At 34.6% G+C, this 26,208-nt stretch overlaps 1 protein-coding gene across 1 annotated transcript; it reads right to left on the reverse strand.

The window, feature by feature from the left end:
* Positions 1-23,290: 23,290 nt before the first annotated feature.
* On the reverse strand, positions 23,291-23,986 carry LOC131174666 (uncharacterized). Its single transcript, XM_058138420.1, has one exon. The coding sequence runs from the start codon at positions 23,984-23,986 to the stop codon at positions 23,291-23,293; it is 696 nt and encodes a 231-aa protein (XP_057994403.1).
* Positions 23,987-26,208: the final 2,222 nt, after the last annotated feature.

Genomic DNA, 26,208 nt, shown 5'->3' on the forward strand with positions numbered 1-26,208 from the left:
TTTTTTTATGAATTTGTTTAAGTTCAATAAAAATAATTTACTTTATCGCCAGAACACGATATTTACTATAATAATTGCAAGAAAATCAATACTTTAGTAAAGATATTTAAATTAGTACAGCCCTTTCATGTAACATCGTTTATCTTTTTGTTTCTGAGACAACGTCTGCTAAACTACCACTAACACATTGATTTGCTCCATCTAGTTGATCGAATGGTCTAAATAGATGACCTATGCAACCAGAGACCTCAGATTATCAAAGCACCATTACAGGGTCGACGCAATTTTCCTAGTCAAAGCTTTTCATCTACCCTGGATTTTCAAGGTTAACATAAAATTATAATAATTATTACATATAGCAGCTAGCCTCCCACTGATTGAAAATGGATCAATCCCATTACCTATGATCCTCCAACAATCAGTATAGCAGTCAACCATTTACCAAGAACGTTTCAACATAGCTTGGAACTTAAAATCTCAACATAGCTTGGAACCTAAAATCTGGTTTTACTTAGCCGCTGTGAGCTGGCTTTCTCAGTTTCCCTAAGGAACACCATATTAGGCAAGATTTATTGTGAACAGAGAACATGAATAGTTGCTTTGTGATGAAAAAGGCTGTTCAAGAATGATTTCATAGTTCATATCAACAAAAGAGTAAGTGCAGTAAGGACTAAATATATTTCAAAGCCAGAACAAGCAGATGACATGGTTAACTAATAATGGAAAGAAACGTAAATATATGACTTTGTTTCTTGAATAATTTGCCTATGAAAAATATTTTAAGGAAAAATTCTGACAAAATGACATTGTTTGCTTTGAAAATTAGGTGAATTACAACAGAAAAGGTAACTTGTGGTTTTCACAGAGACTAGTGGTTGCCACCAGCTTCTGGTGATGGCCATAAATAACTTGAGGTATTGTTAGCTTAGGCTTGCTCTCACCAGCCTCACAGGTTTGTCCTTTGGAAAAGGGCCCTGAACAAAGTTAGATTTGGGAAAAAAATGAAATTGTATTGATACTCAAAGAGAGTTCTGGTACAAGTAAGTATTTATTGTCACCATGAACGACTAAAAAAAAGAAAGAAAACTACTACAGAAAACAACTACATCTACATGACTAAAGAAGGTAAATAAACTTAATGAAATTAGCCCATCACAGCAGATCAGATCACATCAGGTCCAACTTCTCTCTACAGGCCCTTACTGTCATCAACCAGCCTCGCTGTTTTTTTTTTTTAAAGTTTTTTTAAGAAGATATGATATTACAAGCCAGTAAGGCAACAAGCCTGATACAAACTGCTCGATGGCATACTTTTACTGTTACTATGCACACTAAAAGGACCCTCTTGCCCTTCTATCATTCTTCTTCCATTCTTATTTTTTCCTGTGCGCGCTCCCCTTTATTTTACTAAAATAAATTTATTTATAATAAAATATAATTTATTATTCTAATAATAATTTTGTGATCATTTTGTCAATTATGATTCTTATTTTTAATGTCTTTAATTTTTAAAAAACTTTTATTTTATTTTTAAAAATAATTTTTTAATTGTTATTTTATTTTATTTTATTTTATTTTATTTTTTACATGATATATTTTGAAATTTTTTAAGATATTATTCTATTTTTTTAATTAATTGAATTTTCTGAATTAGAACATAAAAGTTTAAAAATAATATTATGCTTTATTTTAGATGGATTAATTAACCCGCTTTTTTTAACTAATATTACTATTATTTATTTTATAATTAGAATTCATATTTAAATATTTTTATTATCAAATTATATTTAATTTAATATATATTATATTATTAATATTTGTAGATCATAAACTAAAACTACATACGCATAAACAATATAGTGAAAATTATAATTTAATTTTGTTTGAGTTATTAAATAATTTTAATAATTATTGATAAATAAAAATTTTATTTATAAAATGTAAGTATAATATTTTATATTATTAAAAATATAATTAAATAAATTTTTAGTATAATTTTTATTAATTATATTAAGAACAATGAAAAATATTCCCTTTTGCCTTTATGAATCAGCCTGTGCATCTGTAAAAGCCCCCCCCCCAAAAAAAAATCCCAAGCAGAAGTCGAGGAGATGTCTTTGAAATGGAACGGAGGAACTGGCAGGATTAATTAATGGGTATTATGTGGACTGAAGCCACATTATCTTTTACATATAATATCTATTATTATTATTATTATTATTATTATTATTATTATTATTATTATTACAACATACATTAAAGTTGAATTATTGGGAAGGGCTCAAATTATTCATTGAGAAAATAATATAATCGTAATATTACATAATTAATTTCATATTTCATATATATATATATATATATATATATATATATATATATATATATATATATTCGCAATATGATTGCAGTGAATATGAAATTTGAGAAAGATTTTTTTATAAAAATTATTCTTAATTGTTCATTTATTTTATTAATATATGAAATTATAGTATTATAATTTTTTTAGTCAAACCATATATAATATATTTTATGTGTGTAGAAAATAAAAACAATTAAATAAATGTTATAATAAATTATAAATAATAATTTTATTTAAAAATATATATATATATATATATATATATATATATATATATATATATATATATATATATAAAGTTTATTAATTAATACTATTATAAAAATTTTAATAAAAAAATTAAAACCGCATTAACCTGCGGGCATGATATAGCTTGTATATGAAAATTACTAAAATAGAATGCGTTTCTGTTGTTATTAAGAGCAGTAAAATTACGTTCTTATCCTCCCATTCTTTTAAAATTTCAGTCCACTCTCTACTCAATTTCCTGCTATAAATAATAATCTTTAGGTATATAAGCCTTAGTCTACACGTGGCAAAAGGTTTTGCCATCAACTTGAAAGACTTCTAAGTTACACTTGGCTTTTTATTAACATTAATAATTTATTTATATATTCATACATGTCAAATTATTTCTTTTTATGTTTATAAATTAATTATTTTAGTCAAACTATAAAAAATAAAAATAGATGATATTATAATATTATTTTAGTATTTATTTTATTTCGTGAAATTAATATAATCAAATTTTAATATATGATTTTTTTTGTTTGAAAATGAATTTTAAAAAATATATAGCTAGCATGTTAAAATTAAATTGAATTATTATTATTATTATTATTATTATTATTATTATTATTATTATTATTATTATATACTTAAAAGATGGAACACTTTCATTGTTTTTAAATCATAAAAATGCCATTATAATGCATATTGTAACTATCAATCCATCTTCCAATTAAAACAAATCTCATGAATGATTCACTCTGTTTATACTTTCTTTTACTTTTGCACTTATTTTTTTTTTTAAGTTGCTTATAAAATATAGTGTGACCACATAATTAGGGTAGCAATATTTGATTTGAACTGAATAAATCGAATTAAACTATCTTAATTTAGTAATTTGATTTAATTTTTAAGATAATTCGGTTCAGTTTGATTTTAAAGATTAAAAATTTAAGTTATTTCGGTTCGGTTTGATTTTAAAAAGAAAAAAATCGATTAAACCGAGCCGAACTGAATTACTTTATTAATTTTTAAATTGATTTATTTTTATTAAAAATTTATGAATTATATGTAATTTTATATATATAAATTGTTTAATTTCATTGATTAATAGTTATTTGGTTAAAATTAAGGTCAAAATCATACCAAATAACTTAAAAATTATGTCTAAATTAAAAAACCTATCAAAACTCAAAATCGATCAATTTGAACTTAACCGAACTGAAAAAGAGTGGTTTGGTTCGATTCGATTTATCATTCATTTTGGTTTCTAAAATATGATAATTCAGTTAATTTAATTTTGATGATTTAGTTTGGTTCGATTCAGTTTGAACCAAATGCTTAATTCAGATAATTTAATTTTGATGATTCAATTTGATTCGATTAGTTTGAACCGAATGCTCAACCCTATACATAACTTTTTTACATTTATTTATTTAAATATAATAGAATTTTAGTTATTATTTTACTATAAATAAGAATTATATTTATCTAATAGCACAAAAAATAATTATATTGTCGTTGTTATAATAAATATGACTAACTATACATCATATATGAGCTGATCGAAAAATAAAAAGATTTTTAAAAGATTTTATATTTAAAAAAAAATAGTAATTAAAATTTAAAAGAAATTATAATAAAATAAGTGTTTAATAATTTTTTTTACAAAATATTTTTATTTTAACTATATTTATATCACTAAAAGAGTTTATATTTATTATTTTTATTAATTTTAAATTTAGTAACAAACAAGGAAGAAATTCCTAAAATTAGAACTACAAATTAATTGAACGTTGACCAATTTATAATTGATTCGAAATTTAGTAAAAATATTAGTCACTCTCATTTAATCAATTTTTTCTTCTCTTTTTTCTTTTATATATTAATTTAAGAGGATTTTTTTTTAATTTTCTTCTTATTATTATCATTAATTACAAATATAGTAATACATGTTATTTTATTTATATATAAAAAATACAATGTGTCTAAATTGTTAATTCTCCATTTACTAATTTTGTTATTGTATATTTTATTATAACATGAATATATATATTCGAATTGTTAGATATAATATATATCAATTATTGATGAATGTTGTGTCATTCGTGGCTAGGAATGGCAACGGGGCAGGTCGGAGGCGAGGATCGCTCCTCCTGTCCCTGCCCAACAAGAGTTCAGAGTCAGGGTGGGACATTCCCCACTGAGGTGCAGGGTGGGGTGGGGTAGGGTAGGTTTCGCCAAGGAAGTTTTCTTTTTATTTTTTTATTTTTATTTTAATTTATTAGTATATAATATAAATTTATTTATTAAAAAATAAAATATAATTAGAAATGTAAGTTTTACACATTATTTTAATAATATATTTAAATATTTTAGTAAAATTATAATATTTAAATATATAAAAATAAATTATTTTTTAATAAAAAATAATAATAATATATTACTATACAGGGTAGGTTATATAGTTTTGAGACAGGAAGAAGGTCTTTCAGTCTTCGCCTTGCACAAATTGAAATTAGGGAGAGGTCAATAAAAATTGATCAGATTCGGAGCAGGGCGAAGCAAATTCGAAAACTTTTATTATTCCTATTTGCGGTAAGTCGCGAGTATTCACACTTGTAATTAAACTAGTTTATGCTAAGTTAGAACTAGCAAATCAAACACCAAATTATTTAACCGACAAATTCTACTCATCGATATCAAGGATTCGACAATCTCAGCCCACGAAACTCCATCTTAAGAATCAATGCTTATGCATTAGATAATATTCCACTACACACTCAAACATGAATAATTGCACTCAATGTCATCGATGAATGCTTAATACTCTTGCCACTTAAGACAACATGATCAATAAATCTTTTAGCAAGTTATTGTGAAGCCAAAATAGAAATCTTTTAACAAGTTGCAGGCAAAGATTCAACTATGACCAATGGGCATAAGCGAAAATGATAGTTGTGCAAAGAATTTACATTACTCAACAGAATTTTCTCCACCAAGAGGAAATCTGGTACTAGTATCGATGAAATTGGTTCTGGGAGTGGAATTATATTTGAGAGACCTCAAGGATATATAGGAAGGAAAAACAAACAAAATATACATTAACTAGTATCTAGGGTGTGAGACCCCACTAATGTCATGAAAAATAAGGCAATTCAAGCCTAGAGGAGGCTCCTCAAACTTATGGATACCCAAAGGAAGAAGAGAGTGACCAAGATGTGCGAACTAGTCTGCATACATATTTGTCTTTCGATAACAATCATATTCTTAATACTCCTTATCAAACTGGAGTACGAATTAGCATGATTTTCCTTGCCAAGTAAAGAGATCATCGTCAAGCCATCTGTTTCTACAAGCACCATCCTTATCCCTTTCTCCCAAGCTACCTTCAAATCAATAAGCATTCTCCATAATTCAGCCATGACTATAGAACAAATTAAGGTTAGCAGCAAAACCCTCCATCCAAGCTCCCACATGAGAACAAATAATACCACGTAACGGTCAGGCTCCAACCACTAGAGAAATTGTCCGCTTTGGCCGTAAGCCTCACGGTTTTGTCCCATAGGCGGAATGAAAAACTTCCTAGGAGGTCACCCATCTTAGGATTTCTCTCAAGCGAGCACCCTTAACTCTAGAATTCTTCCAGCTCTCTAGGCCATTCCACCAAAAGGCGCCTCTAGTAATTAGTTTTCCCATTTTATATATCATTACTTTTAAAGGTCCCTTAAGCAAATCCCACATCGACAAAGCACGGAGATAGTCTTGAGTTCAAAAAGTAATGATATATAAAATTGGGGAATTAATCACTAGAGGCACTTTTTGGTGGAATAGCCTGAAGAGTTGGAAGAACTCCGGGGTTAAGCGTGCTCACTTGAGAGAAATCCTAGGATGGGTGACCTCCTGGGAAGTTCTCCATTCCACCTATGGAACAAAACTGTGAGGCTTATGGCCAAAGTGGATAATTCCTTTAGTGGTTGGAGCCCGACCGTTACAATTGATATCAGAGCCGCTCGCGTGTCCTCTTAGGCGATGGTGGGGCAAACCTCAGCGAGGACGCTGAGTCTCGAAAGGGGGGGAGAAAGGTCTCTTAGGCAAATCCCACATTGACAAAGCATAGAGATGGTCTTGGATTCAAAAAGTAATAATATGTAAAATGGGGGAACTAATCACTAGAAGCTCCTTTTGGTGGAATAGCCTAGAGAGTTAGAAGAACTCCAGAGTTAAGTGTGCTCGCTTGAGAGAAATCCTAGGATAGGTGACCTCCTAGGAAGTTCTTCATTATACTTATGGGACAAAACCGTAAGGCTTATGGCCAAAGTAGGCAATTCCTCTAGTGGTTGGAGCCTGACCATTACATGCCACCAGCAGATGCATAGCTATTAGAACTGATGAATGAATATCTGAGTTTAATTTGCACCACACGAAAGTAGAGGGGCTCGGCTTTAGCCAAACAAGCCCACGTTGGCTTGAATTCTTCCTACCCTCCCCTAAAAAATCTGCAGCAGAAACACATTCTCTGGAGAAGGTTATGACCGCCATACATCTCTGTAAATAGAGCTGTACAGAGGAAGTGAAAAAAAAAAACTAAAAAGAATGAATAACTGCTTCATTCATTTTCTAAGGAACTGCGCATCTACTAATATACAGGCTAAAATGTTCTAGAATATTACAGAAAACTCTCTAAGTACTGCTATGAATATATTTGCTGAGCTGTAACAATCCTCTAATAACCATAACAAATATGGCGCCTTGCTAATAACTTTGGTGCCTGGCTATTGTGTGCTCAATAAGTTACATATTTCCTTCATCCCCCCCTCAAGCTGAAGACTAGAGAGTAACCTAGCCCAGCTTGGATAAAATGAAATTGAATGCAGCAGCTGAGAGGGACTGTCACACCTTACCCCTCTGTAAGGCATAACATAATCCCGTAGAATACCTATTGAATTATCGAACTTCACCTATCGATAACTTATTAAGTACCCTACAAAGGATTTTAAATCAATTTTCTTACTTTTGTTAAGCGGTGAGCATTTTCTAATAGGCATTTAAAACATTTAGTTCAAATTAAAACTAGTTAATATTTTTGGTCCATTTTAGTTTTTCGCAAATTCTATAAAAATTTTGACAGAGTTTCCTCTGTATTTTGAGAAAACCGTTCTTCAAATACCTGTAAAAAGTACTTCTAAAAGTTTTTCTCAACCACTACTTCGGTTTCACAATCAAACTCAATCAATTTCACAATCATTTCAATAAATTTCTCAAGTTCAAAATTCAATAGTCCTCAATGTATAGTCAATCAATTTCATACATTCATATTTTTTTTTTAAAGATAAACAATTTATGTATTCATCATATAAAAATTTACATTAAGAAAATCCAAACTAAAGTTTATTACAAATTTTATACAGATTTTGTACAAGCTGCTCAAAACCCATCTTCACATGTCCATACATTTCTGTGCATTACATACATCAAAATAATATTTACGATCAGGGTATAAATTATACCCGATAGCTTCAAAGCAGAACGATCCTCAATCCTCAGCAGCTCAGTCTGCTGCTCCTCTAGTCTCTGTATCTGCGACAGCAATAGAAGCTATCGCTGAGTACTAGGACTCAGTGGTGCACAACATACTAAAATAATTTTTATGCAAAACTTCAATCACATTTATTCAAAATTTTGGCTAAACATGCGCATTAAACACAAAACATAAATCATGAGATTTTAATACGAACCAAGTTCATTTCAAAGTATCAAACACATTTCATAAAACCCACAGTTAGATCATGCCATTCGAAACAAATAGAATCTCAATAGCCAGAGGCTAAAGAGAAATCACATGAATCTCAATAGCCAGAGGCTAAAGAGAAATCACATCACAATGCTAGCTAGCTCAAATATATGGATATCTATTCACATCCTCTTCTACTGGCACACCTCAACACTTCTCCAGAGAAGGAATCAAAATTCGAAACTAATTACCCCCACTAGTCGTGCTAGTGAGGTGTTCAAATATATGGTCATGACACTGCGGTTTCAAAACTTATCTTAACAATTTGCTAAACATTGTCATTTCAATATACACAATAACTTTCATAATTTAAGTCAAAACATCATCACTAATGTCACAAATAAATTTTCAATAATTCAAAGCAGATGTAAAATACATAATTCATTCACTTTATCAATACATTTTAAAACATAGTGATGTTGTGCACAAACCTTAAACGAGTTGCTTGTTAGCCTTGACTCGACTCCTCGGGTTCTGTCCCGGTATTCTTTTCCACTGAAACACGCAATTTTACAATGTTTCAGTGCTAGAACTTAAAATAAATCCAAAAAAAACTTAGCTTCACATTTACCTAGCTCTAACGTGTTAAATTCGACGTTTTCAAAATTTTGTGTTTCGGGTTACTATTCACTACACTATTCAAGTCAAATTATTGACTTTCTAAGGCTTAATAGGTATGGGAACTCCAACTTCACCCACATACCACATTTTGGTCATTAAACTTGTTGGTTTTGGTCATTTTCTCAAAACTTAGGTCATTTTGGCAAAATTGCCAATTTTCGGTTTTAGTGCTCCGAAGTTGCACTGTTCCATTGGTCGATCTACTGTTGGAATTTGACAAAACTTCCTTCATAGAAAATGTTCCTTATTGTCTTAAGTGTATTCTCATTTTTGGATCACCTCAATCAGAGTTTTGTAGCTCAAGTTATGGCCAAAATACTATTACTGTTCACGTGCACTGTTCATGCTGAGATTTTGGGTTCTGGCAGATTTTGATCCAACTTTGTTCAGTAATTTGGTCAAGTTAAGTTCATAATTTGGCTTAACTTTCTTCACATGAAATGTTATACTATGTCTTAAGTTTCCATCGGTTCAAGAATCGCCTAAATCGGAGTTTTCTAGAAAGAGTTATAACCCTTCAAACATTACTGCTCAATGGAAATTCTGCAGAGTTGCAGGTTTGGTAACTTAATTTTGCTCAATAATTTGAATGGGTTAATGGCATAATTTGGGGTGGTGTTCTTCATGACAGTTTTAGATCTATGTATTATCTAATTGCTGATAAAATTTCAGGTTAATTTGACCTTCCTAGCTCGAGTTATGACCAAATGAACAGTTACTGTTCATTTGGTCAATTTGGTGCAGGGGCAGCCTGCTCTCATTTCACTTTGGTCAATTGTTTCACTAAGTTTTGGTCAGTTTTTTGCCATGGTTCCTTAATGAAAATTGTGCTATTTTATGTCTATTTTCATCCTCAATTGGTGGAATATCAATTGGACTTGTAAAATTTGAGTTTTGGTCCTTCAAAGTGGGTTTGGTCATGCTGCCAGCAGCATGACCATTGGACCTACGAATTTGATTCTCATTCCAACAATTCCCACACATTTCTTTTGGTCATTATTAACCATTTTTCATCTCACAATAGACCAAGGTCATTATTTATGCATTTCTCCAAAATTTGGTTCACAAACTCTAGCATACAAAACCCTAATCTCACTTAATTGTTACAATTACTTACATTTATGCCTTTTCATCTTACTACCATACTCATGCAAGTTTATTAATTCCTTTAATTCATTTAAAATACATCCACACTCATACATCCATGGCTGGCTGAAAATTCCCTCTCTTCCTAATCATGCAATATTTTTCAATTTCTTCATATAATCTCATTCATTTCTACCCTAAATCCATCATATAAACTAAAAAGAAAAGTTGGATTAGTTTACCTTAAGTGAGCAGAATTTATCTATCTAATTCTTCAATTTTCCTCTACTTTTCTTCTTTCTTTTGTGATCAAACTTCTTCTCAAGTAACTAAATCAGGTTCTAATAAGTCAAGTTGGGGTCAAAATAGGCTTAAATGGTTGAAAGAAAGCTTGGATTCTCTAGTGTAACAATGGTGGTTTATGGGAGAGGGAAGAGAGAGTCACGTTTTTCTTTTTGAAGAAGATGACTTTAATTTTTTTTTTCTTTTGTTTTCTTTTATTTATTTTGCTATGGAAGACCATAAAAAAAAATCTAATTTAATAAATATTTAATTAATTCTTTTATGACATCATCTTTGACTTTTCTAACTTCTTTATTTCCTTTTTCTTTTTTTTTTATTTATTTTTTTCTATTAGTTCTTTAATTTAATTCTCGATTCCGAAATTTTTTTTTCTCCGATTTTATTGGACAGTTAGGTCAAGAGTCAGCTCTCGGGGTCAATTGACCAAATTGCCCCTCGCCGGTTCATCCCGGTTTGCAAATAATCCAATATTTCTTCCGGCTCCCTGACCTAATTATTTGACTGGCTTAACAGTTCTTTTTCGTGATTTTCTCTTTTCCACTGTGTTTAAAAGGGTCCTAAGGACCACAGCGTCACTTTTTACGGTTTGAAATTTGAGTTTAAAATGACTTCGCAGTCGTTCCCGAGAAGGTCACTCATCGCTGTGACTCTCGGCTCGTTTAACCTCTTATGTTCTGTTTTTCTTATTTATAGTTAACTAATTAAACATTACTAATTATTTGTGTTTATGGCTTCTCAAGTTGTCTTAAGTGTGGCTCTAATCTCCTTAATTGTCCGGACCGACACCGATCACTGGAACAGTGATATCTACCATGCTATGCAAACGAGGGTGTTACAATTCTCCCCCCCTTAAATAAATTTCGTCTCGAAATTTTACCTGGTATCAATCTCTGAACAGCTGTGGGTGCTGTCTCCTCATGTCCTCTTCTCGTTCCCAAGTAGCCTCCTGGCCCGAATGATGGTTCCACAGCACTTTTACCAACGGTATCTGTTTGTTCCGTAGCTGCTTCACCTCATAAGCTACAATTTGTATGGGCTCTTCTTCCTATGTGAGGTCTGGATTCACTTCAATTTCCTCCACTGGTAGTACATGAGATGGGTCTGATCGATACCTCCTCAACATAGACACATGAAAGACATTATGTATCTTCTCCAACTCTGGAGGTAGTGCCAAACGATATGCCAAAGGACCCACTCTTTCCAATACCTCATATGGCCCGATGAAGCGAGGACTCAGTTTCCCCTTTCTGCCAAATCTCATAATTCTTTTCCAAGGAGAAACCTTGAGGAAAACTTTCTCACCCACTGCATACTGAATATCCCTTCTTTTCAAATCAATATAGGACTTCTGATGGTCTGATGCAGCTTTAAGTCGATCTCTAATCACCCTAATCTTCTCCTCAGTTGGCTGAACAATTTCGGATCCAATCATTTTTCTTTCACCCACATCATCCCAACACAACGGGGTTCTACATTTCCTGCCATACAAAGCTTCATATGGAGGCATCCCAATGCTTGATTGGTAGCTGTTGTTGTAAGCAAACTCAATCAAAGGCAAGTGTGTATCCCAACCACCCTCAAACTCAATCACACAAGCCCGTAGCATGTCCTCCAAGATCTGAATTACCCTCTCAGACTGGCCATCTGTTTGTGGGTGGAACGCAGTACTGAAGTTCAATCTAGTTCCTAGGGCTCTCTGAAGACTACCCCAGAATCTAGAAGTGAACCTAGGATCTCTGTCTGATACAATGGATACTGGCACTCCATGAAGTCTCACAATCTCATCAATGTACAACCTGGCCAATCTTTCCAAACTATAATCCATCCGAACTGGCAGAAAATGAGCAGACTTAGTCAGTCTGTCAATAATGACCCAAACTGCATCATGACTCTTCTGTGTCCTCGGAAGTCCCATCACAAAATCCATCGTTATTCTCTCCCATTTCCACTCTGGTACTGGTAGTGGATGTAACAACCCAGCGGGTACTTGATGCTCGGCCTTCACTTGCTGACAAGTTAGGCATTTAGATACAAACTCTGCCACATCCCTTTTCATACCCATCCACCAGTAATGTTCCTTGAGCCCTCTATACATTTTTGTGCCACCAGGGTGCATGGCAAAAGGAGACTCATGTGCTTCTTTCAAAATGATCTTCCTCAATTCAACATCATTAGGAACACATATTCTGTCCTGGTGTAGTAGTAAACCATCATCTCTGATTGAGAATTCTGGTTTCTTGCCCTGTCGGACTTCTTCCATCAGCTTCTTATATTTCTGATCATTCTGAGCAGCCATTCTGATCTGATCAATCAACACTGGCTGTACATGCCATGCAACTGCTGTCTGCCCCTCATCATTAATCTCTAAGCTGGCATGTAATGATCTCAACTCATGTACCAAAGACAAAGGAGTAACTCGTAGACTTGCCATAGTCTTGCGACTTAAGGCGTCAGCCACAACATTAGCTTTCCCTGGCTGATAGTCTATCAGACAATCATAGTCTTTTATCAACTCTAACCATCTCCTCTGTCTCAAATTCAACTCTTTCTGGGTGCCCAAATACTTCAAACTCTTATGATCTGTATAGATGTAACACTTTTCCCCATACAAATAGTGTCTCCAGATCTTAAGAGCAAACACAATAGCTGCAAGCTCCACATGTGTTGGATAGTTCCTCTCATGCGGTTTTAGCTGGCGTGATGCATAGGCAATAACATTTCGATCTTGCATCAATACACAGCCTAACCCATTGTGAGAAGCATCACTATATAATGTGTATTCTTTACCCGGAGTAGGTAAAGTCAGGACTGGAGCTTCAGTCAAATATCTCTTCAATTCGTCAAAACTCTGTTGGCATTTATCCGTCCACTGAAATTTTACATCTTTTCTAAGCAGCTTGGTCAATGGAGATGCCAACATGGAGAATCCCTTCACAAATCTACGGTAGTATCGGCTAAACCTAAAATCTGCGAATCTCGTGACATTTCCGAGTGGCCTCCAATTAGGCGACTTCAATCTTACTTGGATCTACCTTGATACCCTCTTCTGATGCTACATGCCCCAAGAAAGATATCTCCTTCAGCCAAAATTCACACTTCGACAATTTGGCATATAGCTGTTTTTCCCTCAAAGTTTGCAGTATAATCCGCAGATGTCTATCATGCTCTTCTGCATTCCTCGAATAGACCAATATATCATCAATGAATACCACAACAAACTGGTCGAGGTATGGTCTGAAGATAGTGTTCATCAGATCCATAAGCGGTAGGAGCATTAGTTAACCCGAATGGCATGACTAGGAATTCATAATGGCCATAGCGGGTTCTGAAGGCAGTTTTAGGAATACTCTACTCTTGTACTTTCAGCTGATAATAACCTGATCTCAGGTCAATTTTGGAGAACACAGCTGCACCCCTTAACTGATCAAACAAGTCATCAATACGGGGCAATGGATATCTGTTCTTTATTGTCACCTTATTCAACTGCCGATAATCAATGCATAACCGGAGAGTGCCATCCTTCTTCTTTACAAACAACACTGGCGCTCCCCAAGGTGACACACTAGGGCGGATAAAGCCCTTGTCAAGCAACTCTTGCAATTGTACTTTCAACTCTTTTAATTCTGCAGGTGCCATTCTGTATGGCGTTATAGAGATTGGGTCCACACCAGGCATAACATCAATCTCAAACTGCACCTCTCTTTCTGGAGGTAATCCTGGCGATTCATCAGGAAATACATCCGGAAAATCACATACAGTAGGGATGTCCCTTAGTGCTGGACTCTCCACTTGGGTGTCTATCACATGTGCCAAGTATGCTTCACACCCCTTTCTGATCATTCTTCTGGCTAGTGCAGCCGAAATAATGTTTGATAGCAGTAAATGCCTCTCCCCGTGTATTATCACATCACCGTACAAAGGAAGACCAAAAGTGACTGTCTTCAGTCTACAGTCAATCATGGCGTGATGCCTGACTAACCAATCCATGCCTAAGATAATATCATACTCTCTGAAGGGCATTTCAATCAAGTCTGACAGGAAAACATGTCCTTGGATCACCAAAGGACAGTCTCTATAGATTCTGTTGACCCGGACCTCTTGTCCTAACGGACTAGTTACTAGCACTTCAAAACCCATTTGCACACATGGAACAGCAAGTGAACTGACTATGCTAGCACTAACATATGAATGAGTTGAACCCGGATCAAACAATACAAATACTTTTTGATCAGAGATAGAGAATGTACCAGCTACCACATCAGAAGTCTCAGCCTCTTGTCGCTGTCTCATTGTGTAGATTCTGGTTGAAGCACTTCCTTGTCCTGACTGACCAACTGTGCCTTGACTACCAGAAGCAGTGCCTCTACCTCTACCTCTTCCTCTACCAACTGACTGTGAACCTCTGAGAGCAGGACTCTGAATAGATCCCTCGGCAGTAGTAGGAGCTGGACCATATCTTGAAGATGGAGCACTAGTGCAGTCTCTTGCTAAATGACCCTTGCCTCCGCAGTTAAAGCAGGCTCCAGTGGCCCAATAGCATTCCCCCCCCATGAATCTTGCCACAAGTCTCACAGGGGCGGGCAGAATGTGAACCCCTGCTCGACTGCTGACCAGACCTAGCGGGTCTCTGTCCGAAGAATCTGCCTCTACTAAATCTTCCACCTCGACCCCTACTGGGTCCATTAAATTTCTTTTTTTTCCCAGAAGTCCCACCAGAACTCGGCTCTATAGACTTTTCCCCCTTGTCTTTCTCTGATTTCTTAGCTTTTTCTGATTTTTCTTTCCTTGGGGTTGCTTCTGATTCAATCCTCTCCAGTTCAAGTGCTTGAGACATAAGCTCTGAGAAGTTGCTGTGTCGAAATCCCACAACTTGCATCCTTATACTGGGCTTCAAACCCGTCTCAAATCTCTTGCACCTTTCCTTGCTGGTAGTAAGGAGACTCCCCGCATAGTGACTCAAGCGGGAGAACTCCCTCTCATACTCTGCCACTGATCGATTTCCTTGTTTTAAGCTCAAAAATTCTTGCAGTTTCTGATCAACATATGCATCTGGGATGTATTTCTGTCTAAACTCTCTGATGAAGTCATCCCAGGTCAGCACTGGTGGTTCAGCCAAGCTGTGGGGGATGGTCTTCCACCAATCATACGCATCCCCTTGCAGTAGCGACACAGAATATTCAAACTTCAGCTCATCTGGGCAGTGCAATTTCTTAAACACTCTGTCCATTCTCTCAAGCCATTGCTCTGCCTCTAAAGGGTCCACTGTACCCTTAAATTCTGCAACCCCATACTTCAGTAATTTATCATACTGTTTAGCTGGAGGCAGTGGTTGTGTCATAGGTGTCTGGGGTGGAGCTTGAGCAGGCATACCCCCAGCCATTTGCTGAAACATCGCAGCCATCTGCTGTGCGAATTGTGCAGGGAACTGCGGCATTTGTGAGACTGGTGCTGCTGACCCACTGACATTCTGCAAAGCTGGGGCTTCCTCTTGTGCCTCAGCTTCAACAGACTGCTCAACTGAGCGATCCCCTTCTTCCATAACGATGCAGGTAGGGTATCTCCTGAACAAGTAACATAAGGAGATTTCCCTCCGTTAGTTCATATTCATGATGTAATGCACTGTATGTAACAATTATGGACATTGAGCAGTTGTACTTAACAAAGAAAAGACACAAATTCATAGGTTAAAACATACTTCAAAAATTTGCTCTGATACCACTAAAACATGTCACACCTTACCCCTCTGTAAGGCATAACATGATCCCGTAGAATACCTATTGAATTACCGAACTTCACCTACCGATAACTTATTAAGTACCCTACAAAGGATTTTAAATCAATTTTCTTACTTTTGTTAAGTGGTGAGAATTTTCTAATAGGCATTTAAAACATTTAGTTAAAATTAAAACTAGTTAATATTTTTGGTCCATTTTAGTTTTTCGCAAATTCTATAAAAATTTTGACAGAGTTTCCTCTGTATTTTGAGAAAACCGTTCTTCAAATACCTGTAAAAAGCACTTCTAAAAGTTTTTCTCAACCACTACTTCGGTTTCACAATCAAACTCAATCAATTTCACAATCATTTCAATAAATTTCTCAAGTTCAAAATTCAATAGTCCTTAATGTATAGTCAATCAATTTCATACATTCATATTTTTTTTTTAAAGATAAACAATTTATGTATTCATCATACAAAAATTTATATTAAGAAAATCCAAACTAAAGTTTATTACAAATTTTATACAGATTTTGTACAAGCTGCTCAAAACCCATCTTCACATGTCCATACATTTCTGTGCATTACATACATCAAAATAATATTTACGATCAGGGTATAAATTATACCCGATAGCTTCAAAGCAGAACGATCCTCAATCCTCAGCAGCTCAGTCTGTTGCTCCTCTAGTCTCTGTATCTGCGACAGCAATAGAAGCTATCGCTGAGTACTAGGACTCAGCGGTGCACAACATACTAAAATAATCTTTATGCAAAACTTCAATCACATTTATTCAAAATTTTGGCTAAACATGCACATTAAACACAAAACATAAATCATGAGATTTTAATACGAACCAAGTTCATTTCAAAGTATCAAACACATTTCATAAAACCCACAGTTAGATCATGCCATTTGAAACAAATAGAATCTCAATAGCCAGAGGCTAAAGAGAAATCACATGAATCTCAATAGCCAGAGGCTAAAGAGAAATCACATCACAATGCTAGCTAGCTCAAATATATGGATATCCATTCACATCCTCTTCTACTGGCACACCTCAACACTTCTCCAGAGAAGGAATCAAAATTCGAAACTAATTACCCCCACTAGTCGTGCTAGTGAGGTGTTCAAATATATGGTCATGACACTGCGGTTTCAAAACTTATCTTAACAATTTGCTAAACATTGTCATTTCAATATACACAATAACTTTCACAATTTAAGTCAAAACATCATCACTAATGTCACAAATAAATTTTCAATAATTTAAAGCAGATGTAAAATACATAATTCATTCACTTTATCAATACATTTTAAAACATAGTGATGTTGTGCACAAACCTCAAACGAGTCGCCTGTTGGCCTTGACTCGACTCCTCGGGTTCTGTCCCGGTATTCTTTTCCACTGAAACACGCAATTTTACAATGTTTTAGTGCTAGAACTTAAAATAAATCCAAAATAAACTTAGCTTCACATTTACCTAGCTCTAACGTGTTAAATTCGACGTTTTCGAAATTTTGTGTTTCGGGTTACTATTCACTACACTATTCAAGTCAAATTATTGACTTTCTAAGGCTTAATAGGTATGGGAACTACAACTTCACCCACATACCACATTTTGGTCATTAAACTTGTTGGTTTTGGTCATTTTCTCAAAACTTAGGTCATTTTGGCAAAATTGCCAATTTTCGGTTTTGGTGCTCCGAAGTTGCATTGTTCCATTGGTCGATCTATTGTTGGAATTTGATAAAACTTCCTTCATAGAAAATGTTCCTTATTGTCTTAAGTGTATTCTCATTTTTGGATCACCTCAATCGGAGTTTTTTAGCTCAAGTTATGGCCAAAATACTATTACTATTCACGTGCACTGTTCATGCTGAGATTTTGGGTTCTGGCAGATTTTGATCCAAATTTGTTCAGTAATTTGGTCAAGTTAAGTTCATAATTTGGCTTAACTTTCTTCACATGAAATGTTCTACTATGTCTTAGGTTTCCATCGGTTCAAGAATCGCCTAAATCGGAGTTTTCTAGAAAGAGTTATAACCCTTCAAACATTACTGCTCAATGGAAATTCTGCAGAGTTGCAGGTTTGGTAACTTAACTTTGCTCAATAATTTGAATGGGTTAATGGAATAATTTGGGGTGGTGGTCTTCATGAAAGTTTTAGATCTATGTCTTATCTAATTGTTGGTAAAATTTCAGGTCAATTTGACATTCCTAGCTCGAGTTATGACCAAATGAACAGTTACTGTTCATTTGGTCAATTTGGTGCAGGGGCAGCCTGCTCTCATTTCACTTTGGTCAATTGTTTCACTAAGTTTTGGTCAGTTTTTTGCCATGGTTCCTTAATGAAAATTGTGCTATTTTATGTCTATTTTCATCCCCAATTGGTGGCATATCAATTGGACTTGTAAAATTTGAGTTTTGGTCCTTCAAAGTGGGTTTGGTCATGCTGCCAGTAGCATGACCATTGGACCTACGAATTTGATTCTCATTCCAACAATTTCCACACATTTCTTTTGGTCATTATTGACCATTTTTCATCTCACAATAGACCAAGGTCATCATTTATGCATTTCTCCAAAATTTGGTTCACAAACTCTAGCATACAAAACCCTAATCTCACTTAATTGTTACAATTACTTACATTTATGCCTTTTCATCTTACTACCATACTCATGCAAGTTTATTAATTCCTTTAATTCATTTAAAATACATCCACACTCATACATCCATGGCTGGCTGAAAATTCCCTCTCTTCCTAATCATGCAATATTTTTCAATTTCTTCATATAATCTCATTCATTTCTACCCTAAATCCATCATATAAATTAAAAAGAAAAGTTGGATTAGTTTACCTTAAGTGAGCAGAATTTGTCTATCTAATTCTTCAATTTTCCTCTACTTTTCTTCTTTCTTTTGTGATCAAACTTCTTCTCAAGTAACTAAATCAGGTTCTAATAAGTCAAGTTGGGGTCAAAATAGGCTTAAATGGTTGAAAGAAAGCTTGGATTCAAGCTTCTCTAGTGTAACAATGGTGGTTTATGGGAGAGGGAAGAGAGAGTCACGTTTTTCTTTTTGAAGAAGATGACTTTAATTTTTTTTTTCTTTTGTTTTCTTTTATTTATTTTGCTATGGAAGACCATAAAAAAAAATCTAATTTAATAAATATTTAATTAATTCTTTTATGACATCATCTTTGACTTTTCTAACTTCTTTCTTTTCTTTTTCTTTTTTTTTTATTTATTTTTTTCTATTAGTTCTTTAATTTAATTCTCGATTCCGAAATTTTCTTTTCTCCGATTTTATTGGACAGTTAGGTCAGGAGTCAGCTCTCGGGGTCAATTGACCAAATTGCCCCTCGCCGGTTCATCCCGGTTTGCAAATAATCCAATATTTCTTTCGGCTCCCTGACCTAATTATTTGACTGGCTTAACAGTTCTTTTTCATGATTTTCTCTTTTCCACTGTGTTTATAAGGGTCCTAAGGACCACAGCGTCACTTTTTACGGTTTGAAATTTGAGTTTAAAATGACTTCGCAGTCGTTCCTGAGGAGGTCACTCATCGCTGTGACTCTCGGCTCGTTTAACCTCTTATGTTCTGTTTTTCTTATTTATAGTTAACTAATTAAACATTACTAATTATTTGTGTTTATGGCTTCTGAAGTTGTCTTAAGTGTGGCTCTAATCTCCTTAATTGTCCGGACCGACACCGATCACTGGAACAGTGAAATCTACCAGGCTATGCAAACGGGGGTGTTACAGGGACTTTGTAAAAACATCGGCTAGCTGAAGACGAGATGAAACATGAACTAGTTGCAAAAAACCATTATTGACATGGTCTCTAACAACATGGCAATCAATATTAATGTGCTTGGTTCGTTCGTGGAAAGTAGGATTGTTACTAATATGTATGGCTGCTTGATTATCACAATGCAATGATATGGGAGTGTGAACTGAGATGTGAAAGTCTTGTGAAAGATAGGAAATCCATTTAAGTTCACAAGTTGTACTCGCTATGCTTCTATACTCAGCTTTGACTGAGGAACGACTAACCGTTGATTGTTTTTTAGATTTCCAGGAAACAAGGGCAGATCCTAAGAAGATACAATATCCTGTAATAGATCTCCGACTGGTTGGGCATGCTGCCCAGTCTGCGTCACAGTATGCAGTCAATGTGAAGGAAGATGAGGCAGGAAAGAATACCCCTTTAGAGGGACAACCCCAAAGATATCTAAGGACCTGAAGCATAGCTTGCTAATGGGGTGTACTAGGTGAATGAGGAAACTGACTGAGCTACTGTGTAGGATATGTAATATCTAGTCATTTAAGACTTAAATAAAGAAGTTTACCCACAGTTCTATGGTAGCGTTTTGGTTCTAGCATTAAATCTCCCATGTCTGGAGTAAGGTGAAGTCCTTTAGCCATAGGAAATGGTACTGATTTGGCATTTGAAAGGCCAACATCATGAAGCATATCTAAGATGTATTTTCACTGGCTCAGGAAAAGACCATCAGAGGAACGTGCAAGTTTAATTCCTAGAAAATAGTTGGCATAGCCAAGAACTTTAATTTTAAATTTAGAATTAAGGAATTTTTTGGTGGCAATGATCGATTCCTCGTGTGTACCAGTGATGAGAACAAGATCAACGTATAAAAGTAGAGCTTGAAAATTATCATTAGAAGCTTTAATGAACAAGTGATGGTCAGAGGATGATTGATTGAACCTAACTCCTTAAGTTTACTAGTGAACTGTTTGTTCTGTTACTGTCTTGCTTGTTTTAAGCCATAGAGGGACTTGACAAGCTCATATACTTATCCATCCTTTGCCTTAGTATAACCTTCTGGAGGTAACATGTACAAATCCTCATCAATGTAGCCATGTAAATAGGCATTGTTTATATCAACTTGATGAATAGGCCACTGCCCAGCAAACGCAATGGCAAGATATATCCAGACAATAACAATTTTTGCTACCGGGGAAAACCTATCAATATAGTCAATCCTTTCAATGTGGTTATACCCCTTTGCGATAAGTTTAACTTTGAATTGATCCACCATTCCATCTTGTTTATACTTGACTCCGTACACCCATTTTGATGCTATGGCCTTTTAGTGTGTAGGGAGATTAGTTAATTGCCATGTGTGATTACGCTCTAATGCTTCCAATTCTTGCTCCATGGCATAAACCCACCTGACATCTGTCTTAGCTTGGTGATAAGAAGAAGGTTCCTTAATAGAGGACACATTAGTCATGAAAGCAAGATAGTGTTTACTAAAGATAAGGGTAGAAATTAAATGGTTGTAGGGTAAGGATATACCTGTAGTACCATGAAAATTAGATGATATAACTATTGGTAAAGAATCATGTGTAACATTTGCAACAAAGTCTTGAAGCCATACTGGTTTGGAAGTGGGACGAGTACTACGACATAAAGGGACATGAGACTTTAGAGATAACGTAGGAGAAGAAATAGTTGGAGAATGACTGGACTCTTAATGAGCAGTAGTCTCGGACATGGTGACATGGACAAACGTGATGTATTATTTTGGGAAGGAAAAGTAAAATCAGTAAAGTCTTCAAAAAACGTAAGAGGAATATTTGGTAATGGGGTGTGTGACACAGTAGGTATGTAGGGAATGTTAACAGCTGAAGTATCTAAATGAGGAAACACCGACTCGTGGAAGACTACATCCTTAGAGATGAACATTTTATGAGTTTTGACATCATAGACTTTGTAGGCTTTGTGGCTAGAAGCGTACCCCAGGAAAAGGCATTTGATTGCTCGAGGCTCAAATTAGTCTTGTGAGGCTTTGTATTTGTAGTAAAACATAGGCACCTAAAGACTCTAAGATGTGTGTATGTGGGTGGCTTGTTATATAACAATTCAAATGGAGATTTCCATTATAAGATAAAAGAGGGAATTCGATTTATTAAGTATGTAGCAGTAAGAATGGCCTCACCCCAAAATCTTTTTGGTAAATTGGATTGAAATAGGAGAGCTCGGGCAACTTGTAAAAGGTGCTTATGTTTCTGCTCAACAATTCCATTTTGTTGAGGAGTATGAGAACATGATCATTGATGAAAAATGCCACAATTGTGAAATCGTGATTAACTGAAGTATTGATGAAATCGGATCCATTATTCGATCAAACCTGTTAAACCTTTGTGTGAAATTGAGTTTCTGTAAGATTGAAAAACATGACAAGATGTGAAAGAGTTTGTGTTTTATCTCGCATGAGATAAGTCCATGTCACTCGACTAAAATCATCAACAATAGTTAAAATATACTTTGCACCAGTGATAGATGGAGTATGATAAGGACCCCATAAATCAATATGTATCAATTCAAAAGCAAATTTACTACGACTAAAGCTAGATGGAAATGGTAACCTTTGCTGCTTTGACAATGGACACACTTCACATGGTAAAGAATCAAGAGTAGTAATATCAAGGGTAGGAATCTTTAGTAATGTAGTATGTGATACATGACCTAAGCTTTCATGCCAAAGAGTATAAGAGGTTTTATTTGATTGAACTACATTACATCTTTTATTGGAAATAGAAAATTGTGTTAGATCTTGTGAGAAAGATGAGAGGCTAAGTTTATTGAGACCAACACTTTCTTTGCCAATAGCTATAGTCTTCTTAGTCCGTTGGTCCTATAAGTTATAATTTGTGGAAAAGAAGTGAACCAAAATGTTAGTTGATTTCAAAAGCTTACTAATGGATAACAAGTTATATTGAAATGATGGGACATATAGTGCATCTATAAAGATTATATCAGGTCTCAAAATAATATTTTCGATATATGTAACATTTTGTTTTGATCCATCTAGTAAAAACATAGGTGAAGATGTGATTGGGCGTAGAGGTTGAGAAAAGAGACTGAGGTTTGAGGAAATATGGCTTCAAGCTCCAATGTCAACTATCCAGGTCCCAATATTCTTATCACTACCACTAAGAAGGCACCGGTTAAGTTCATTACCTGCGAAGTTTGAAAAGTTAGCAGTGGATGATTCCATAATCATCTTCCCTTGCATATATTTTGCTATTTCTTGTTGAATCATATTTGATAAGTTGGAGTTATGATCAACTTCTGAATTGAAAATTCAAATATATCAGCATCTAGCGGTGTTTCATGGAACTGAGCTGCATTAGTCTAATTTTGTTGATTAGCTCATTTCTGTTGCAACTCCTTATACCAATTTGGGTATCCATGGAGTTTAAAACAAGTTTCACGAACATGTCCTTGCGCCTTACAATGGAAGCAGAACTTATCTTCCTTCTTGAAAAAATCACGTATCCTATTTGTAGTGAAGTTCTGATTCTTTGGAGCATTGACATCTTTAACCAACATTGCACTGGCATGATCAACTGAATCAGAAATAGAGAGCACTTCACGTTGCTTTTCAACACTGAGAATCATAGAATAAGCTTTGTTCACCACTGGTAAAGGATCATGCAATAAGATTTGACTACGAACATGCTCGTAATTGTCATTAAGGCCCATTAGAAATTGGATCAATTTGTCTTCTTCTTCAATATCTGCCACTACTTTTGCCACACTGCATGTACACACGGGAAATTTCCTTAGGCAAGAAAGTTCATCCCTGAGTTTATTCACTTTCGTGAAATAAACCATCAGAGGTAAGTTTGCTTGACTGAAAGAATTTATCTCCCATTTGATTTGATAAAGCATTGGTCCATTGCTTCCACCAAAGCGTTGCTTAAGCTCATTCCATAATTCTTGCACAAAAGTCACATATAAAAATGCATCAATAATATCTTTAGAAATAGTGTTCAAAATCCAAGATAAAACCATGCTATCAACACATTGCCATTTCTCTAGAAGTGGAGAATCAACATTTGGCATAACATATTTGCCATTGATAAAACCAAGCTTGTCCTTAGCACTAGTGTGATCATCATTGGTTGACTCCAAGGAAGATAGATAGATCCAGTCAGTGGAATGGTTACCAAAAGTAGGCCAGGGTGATCAGTGTTTTGAAGACTATATGTGTAAAGCCCTCACTTTAGGTGGTCCGTACGTTCTACTGTTCTAATGACTAATGTCTGTTCGGACAGTTAGGATGTCTGGAACTACACTCAAACTAGAGTGAGGAGGCATAAATTGACTGAATAAAGAGTAAGTAAAAATAAAAGAAATGAATTGCAAATGAGTTAAACAAGCCGGGGTCATAACGATGGGTAACCGTACGGGGAAGCGACTGTGAAGATAGTTGCTGACACTAGACCCACAAGGAACCCTAGGAAAATAATTTTGGGGACTCCAATGAATAGTTATTGAGGTCTAAATAACATTAGAATGCCAAACAAAATTCAGAAAAATTTAATTATCGATACAGACAAAAAATGACCGATAATCATAATGGAGGGCATTTTGGTCAATTTAACCCCAGAGTTGAAATTTGACATAAATGTCAATTAAAAATAAAAGAGATTAAAAATATCAAAAATAAATTTAAATTATGAATTAAGTAATGGAAAATAGGAAAAGAAAAGAAAAGAAAAGATATAATATAAAAATAATTAACATATATTTATGATGTCATATGATATCATTTAAAATTTGTAACTAATAGGAATTGAACAAACCTACACTAAAAGATAAGAAGACACTTAAAAATCAATTAAAAACAAATTCTTCTTCTTCATTTAGCTCCCATGGGTGAAACACCCACACCAAACTCCCACAATTTTTTTTTTCTTTCAAAGCTTATTTTCCTAAGTTTTTCCACCTTAAAACCCTAGTTCGTCTTCACAAAAATTTCTCTCTACATCATAAAGAAGCTATTGATAGTAATAAGAAGAGGTAGAAGGGAAGTTTAACAAGTCACCAAAGAGGTTAGTGCTTTAACTACTATTCTTTCTTCTATAAATATAAGAAGCATGCTAAACTAAGCATAAATTTCATGAAAATCAAAAGAAAACCTTGAGAAAAGGGAGAATTGATTTTCAGCAGCCCTAAAAAGAAGATGAATTTGATGGTTTTGATGGTTTTAAATTGGCTAGGGAAGTGGATTAATAAAGTTTAATGTGTTAGAATTTGATTTGCATGGGTGTATGTTGATTTGGAAAATTTGAATTAGGGTTTTGATTGAAAATTGGGGATTTTGTGCAATTACTAGAATTTGACTTGTTGAGATGAATTGATTGATGATATTTAGAAGTGCTATGAATAACAAATTGTAGTTTGGGAGTAAGGAGGAATAAATATTGAGAGTGCATGTTCTTAAAGGAAATTCGGACCTATGAGTCCAGTGTATTCTTTGAGCTATAACTGTAATTGTGTGACTCTAATTGGTATGATGCCAATTGAAAGTGAAACTAGACTCAAAATATCTCATTTTTCATGAAGAAATCCTGCTCAAATTCTGTCCATAACTTAACCTAAACACTGTTCCAATCCGGATGACCATGCAATAAACCCAGAAAAATGACCAAATGAATAGTATGTGTTTATTTGGCCATAACTCCCTCTAGATAGGTTCAAATAACCTGAATTTTATACCATTGGAAAGCTTAGACATAGGACTATAACTCTCAGTGAGAACATCAAGCTCAAAAATGCCTCTAACCAAATGAAATTGCTAGCCCAAATGAGGTTACCAAACTAACCAGAATCCATTCTGCCCAGAATTTTCAGAGCATAAGCCTACCCGACCAGTTTTGGAAAAATGGCCATAACTTGGTCTATAAAAACCCAAATCCAATGAAAACAGTGGCAAAATTTCCATAAGATATAGATCTACAACATTGATGATTTGACCAAAACCCAGAAACCAAGGAAACTAAGTCAATTTACTAGGTATAAAATTCAGTGTATGAATTTTGGAAATTACTTAAGTGACCATTTGACCCCAGAACACTCATTTAGTCTTATCTACCACTAGAAAACTCCAATTAGGATGAGCCATATTGATCTGAAACCCTAAGAAATAGGGCTCCAACTTTGTTTTGGACATGGTCTTCAAACTATGAATATAAAAATCCTAAAATAGAGGTCAAATTTACTGACCTGAACCTGGACCCTGAGGACACAGGGTACCTGAGTCCAGGCCAGTGATTTGGCCA

Source organism: Hevea brasiliensis, chromosome 16 (genome assembly GCF_030052815.1).
Source record: "Hevea brasiliensis isolate MT/VB/25A 57/8 chromosome 16, ASM3005281v1, whole genome shotgun sequence".
Lineage (NCBI taxonomy): Eukaryota > Viridiplantae > Streptophyta > Magnoliopsida > Malpighiales > Euphorbiaceae > Hevea > Hevea brasiliensis.

Excerpts from the sequence above, each read along its gene's own strand:
- LOC131174666 (XM_058138420.1), bottom strand. The coding sequence starts at position 23,986 with ATGCCAAATGTTGATTCTCCACTTCTAGAGAAATGGCAATGTGTTGAT.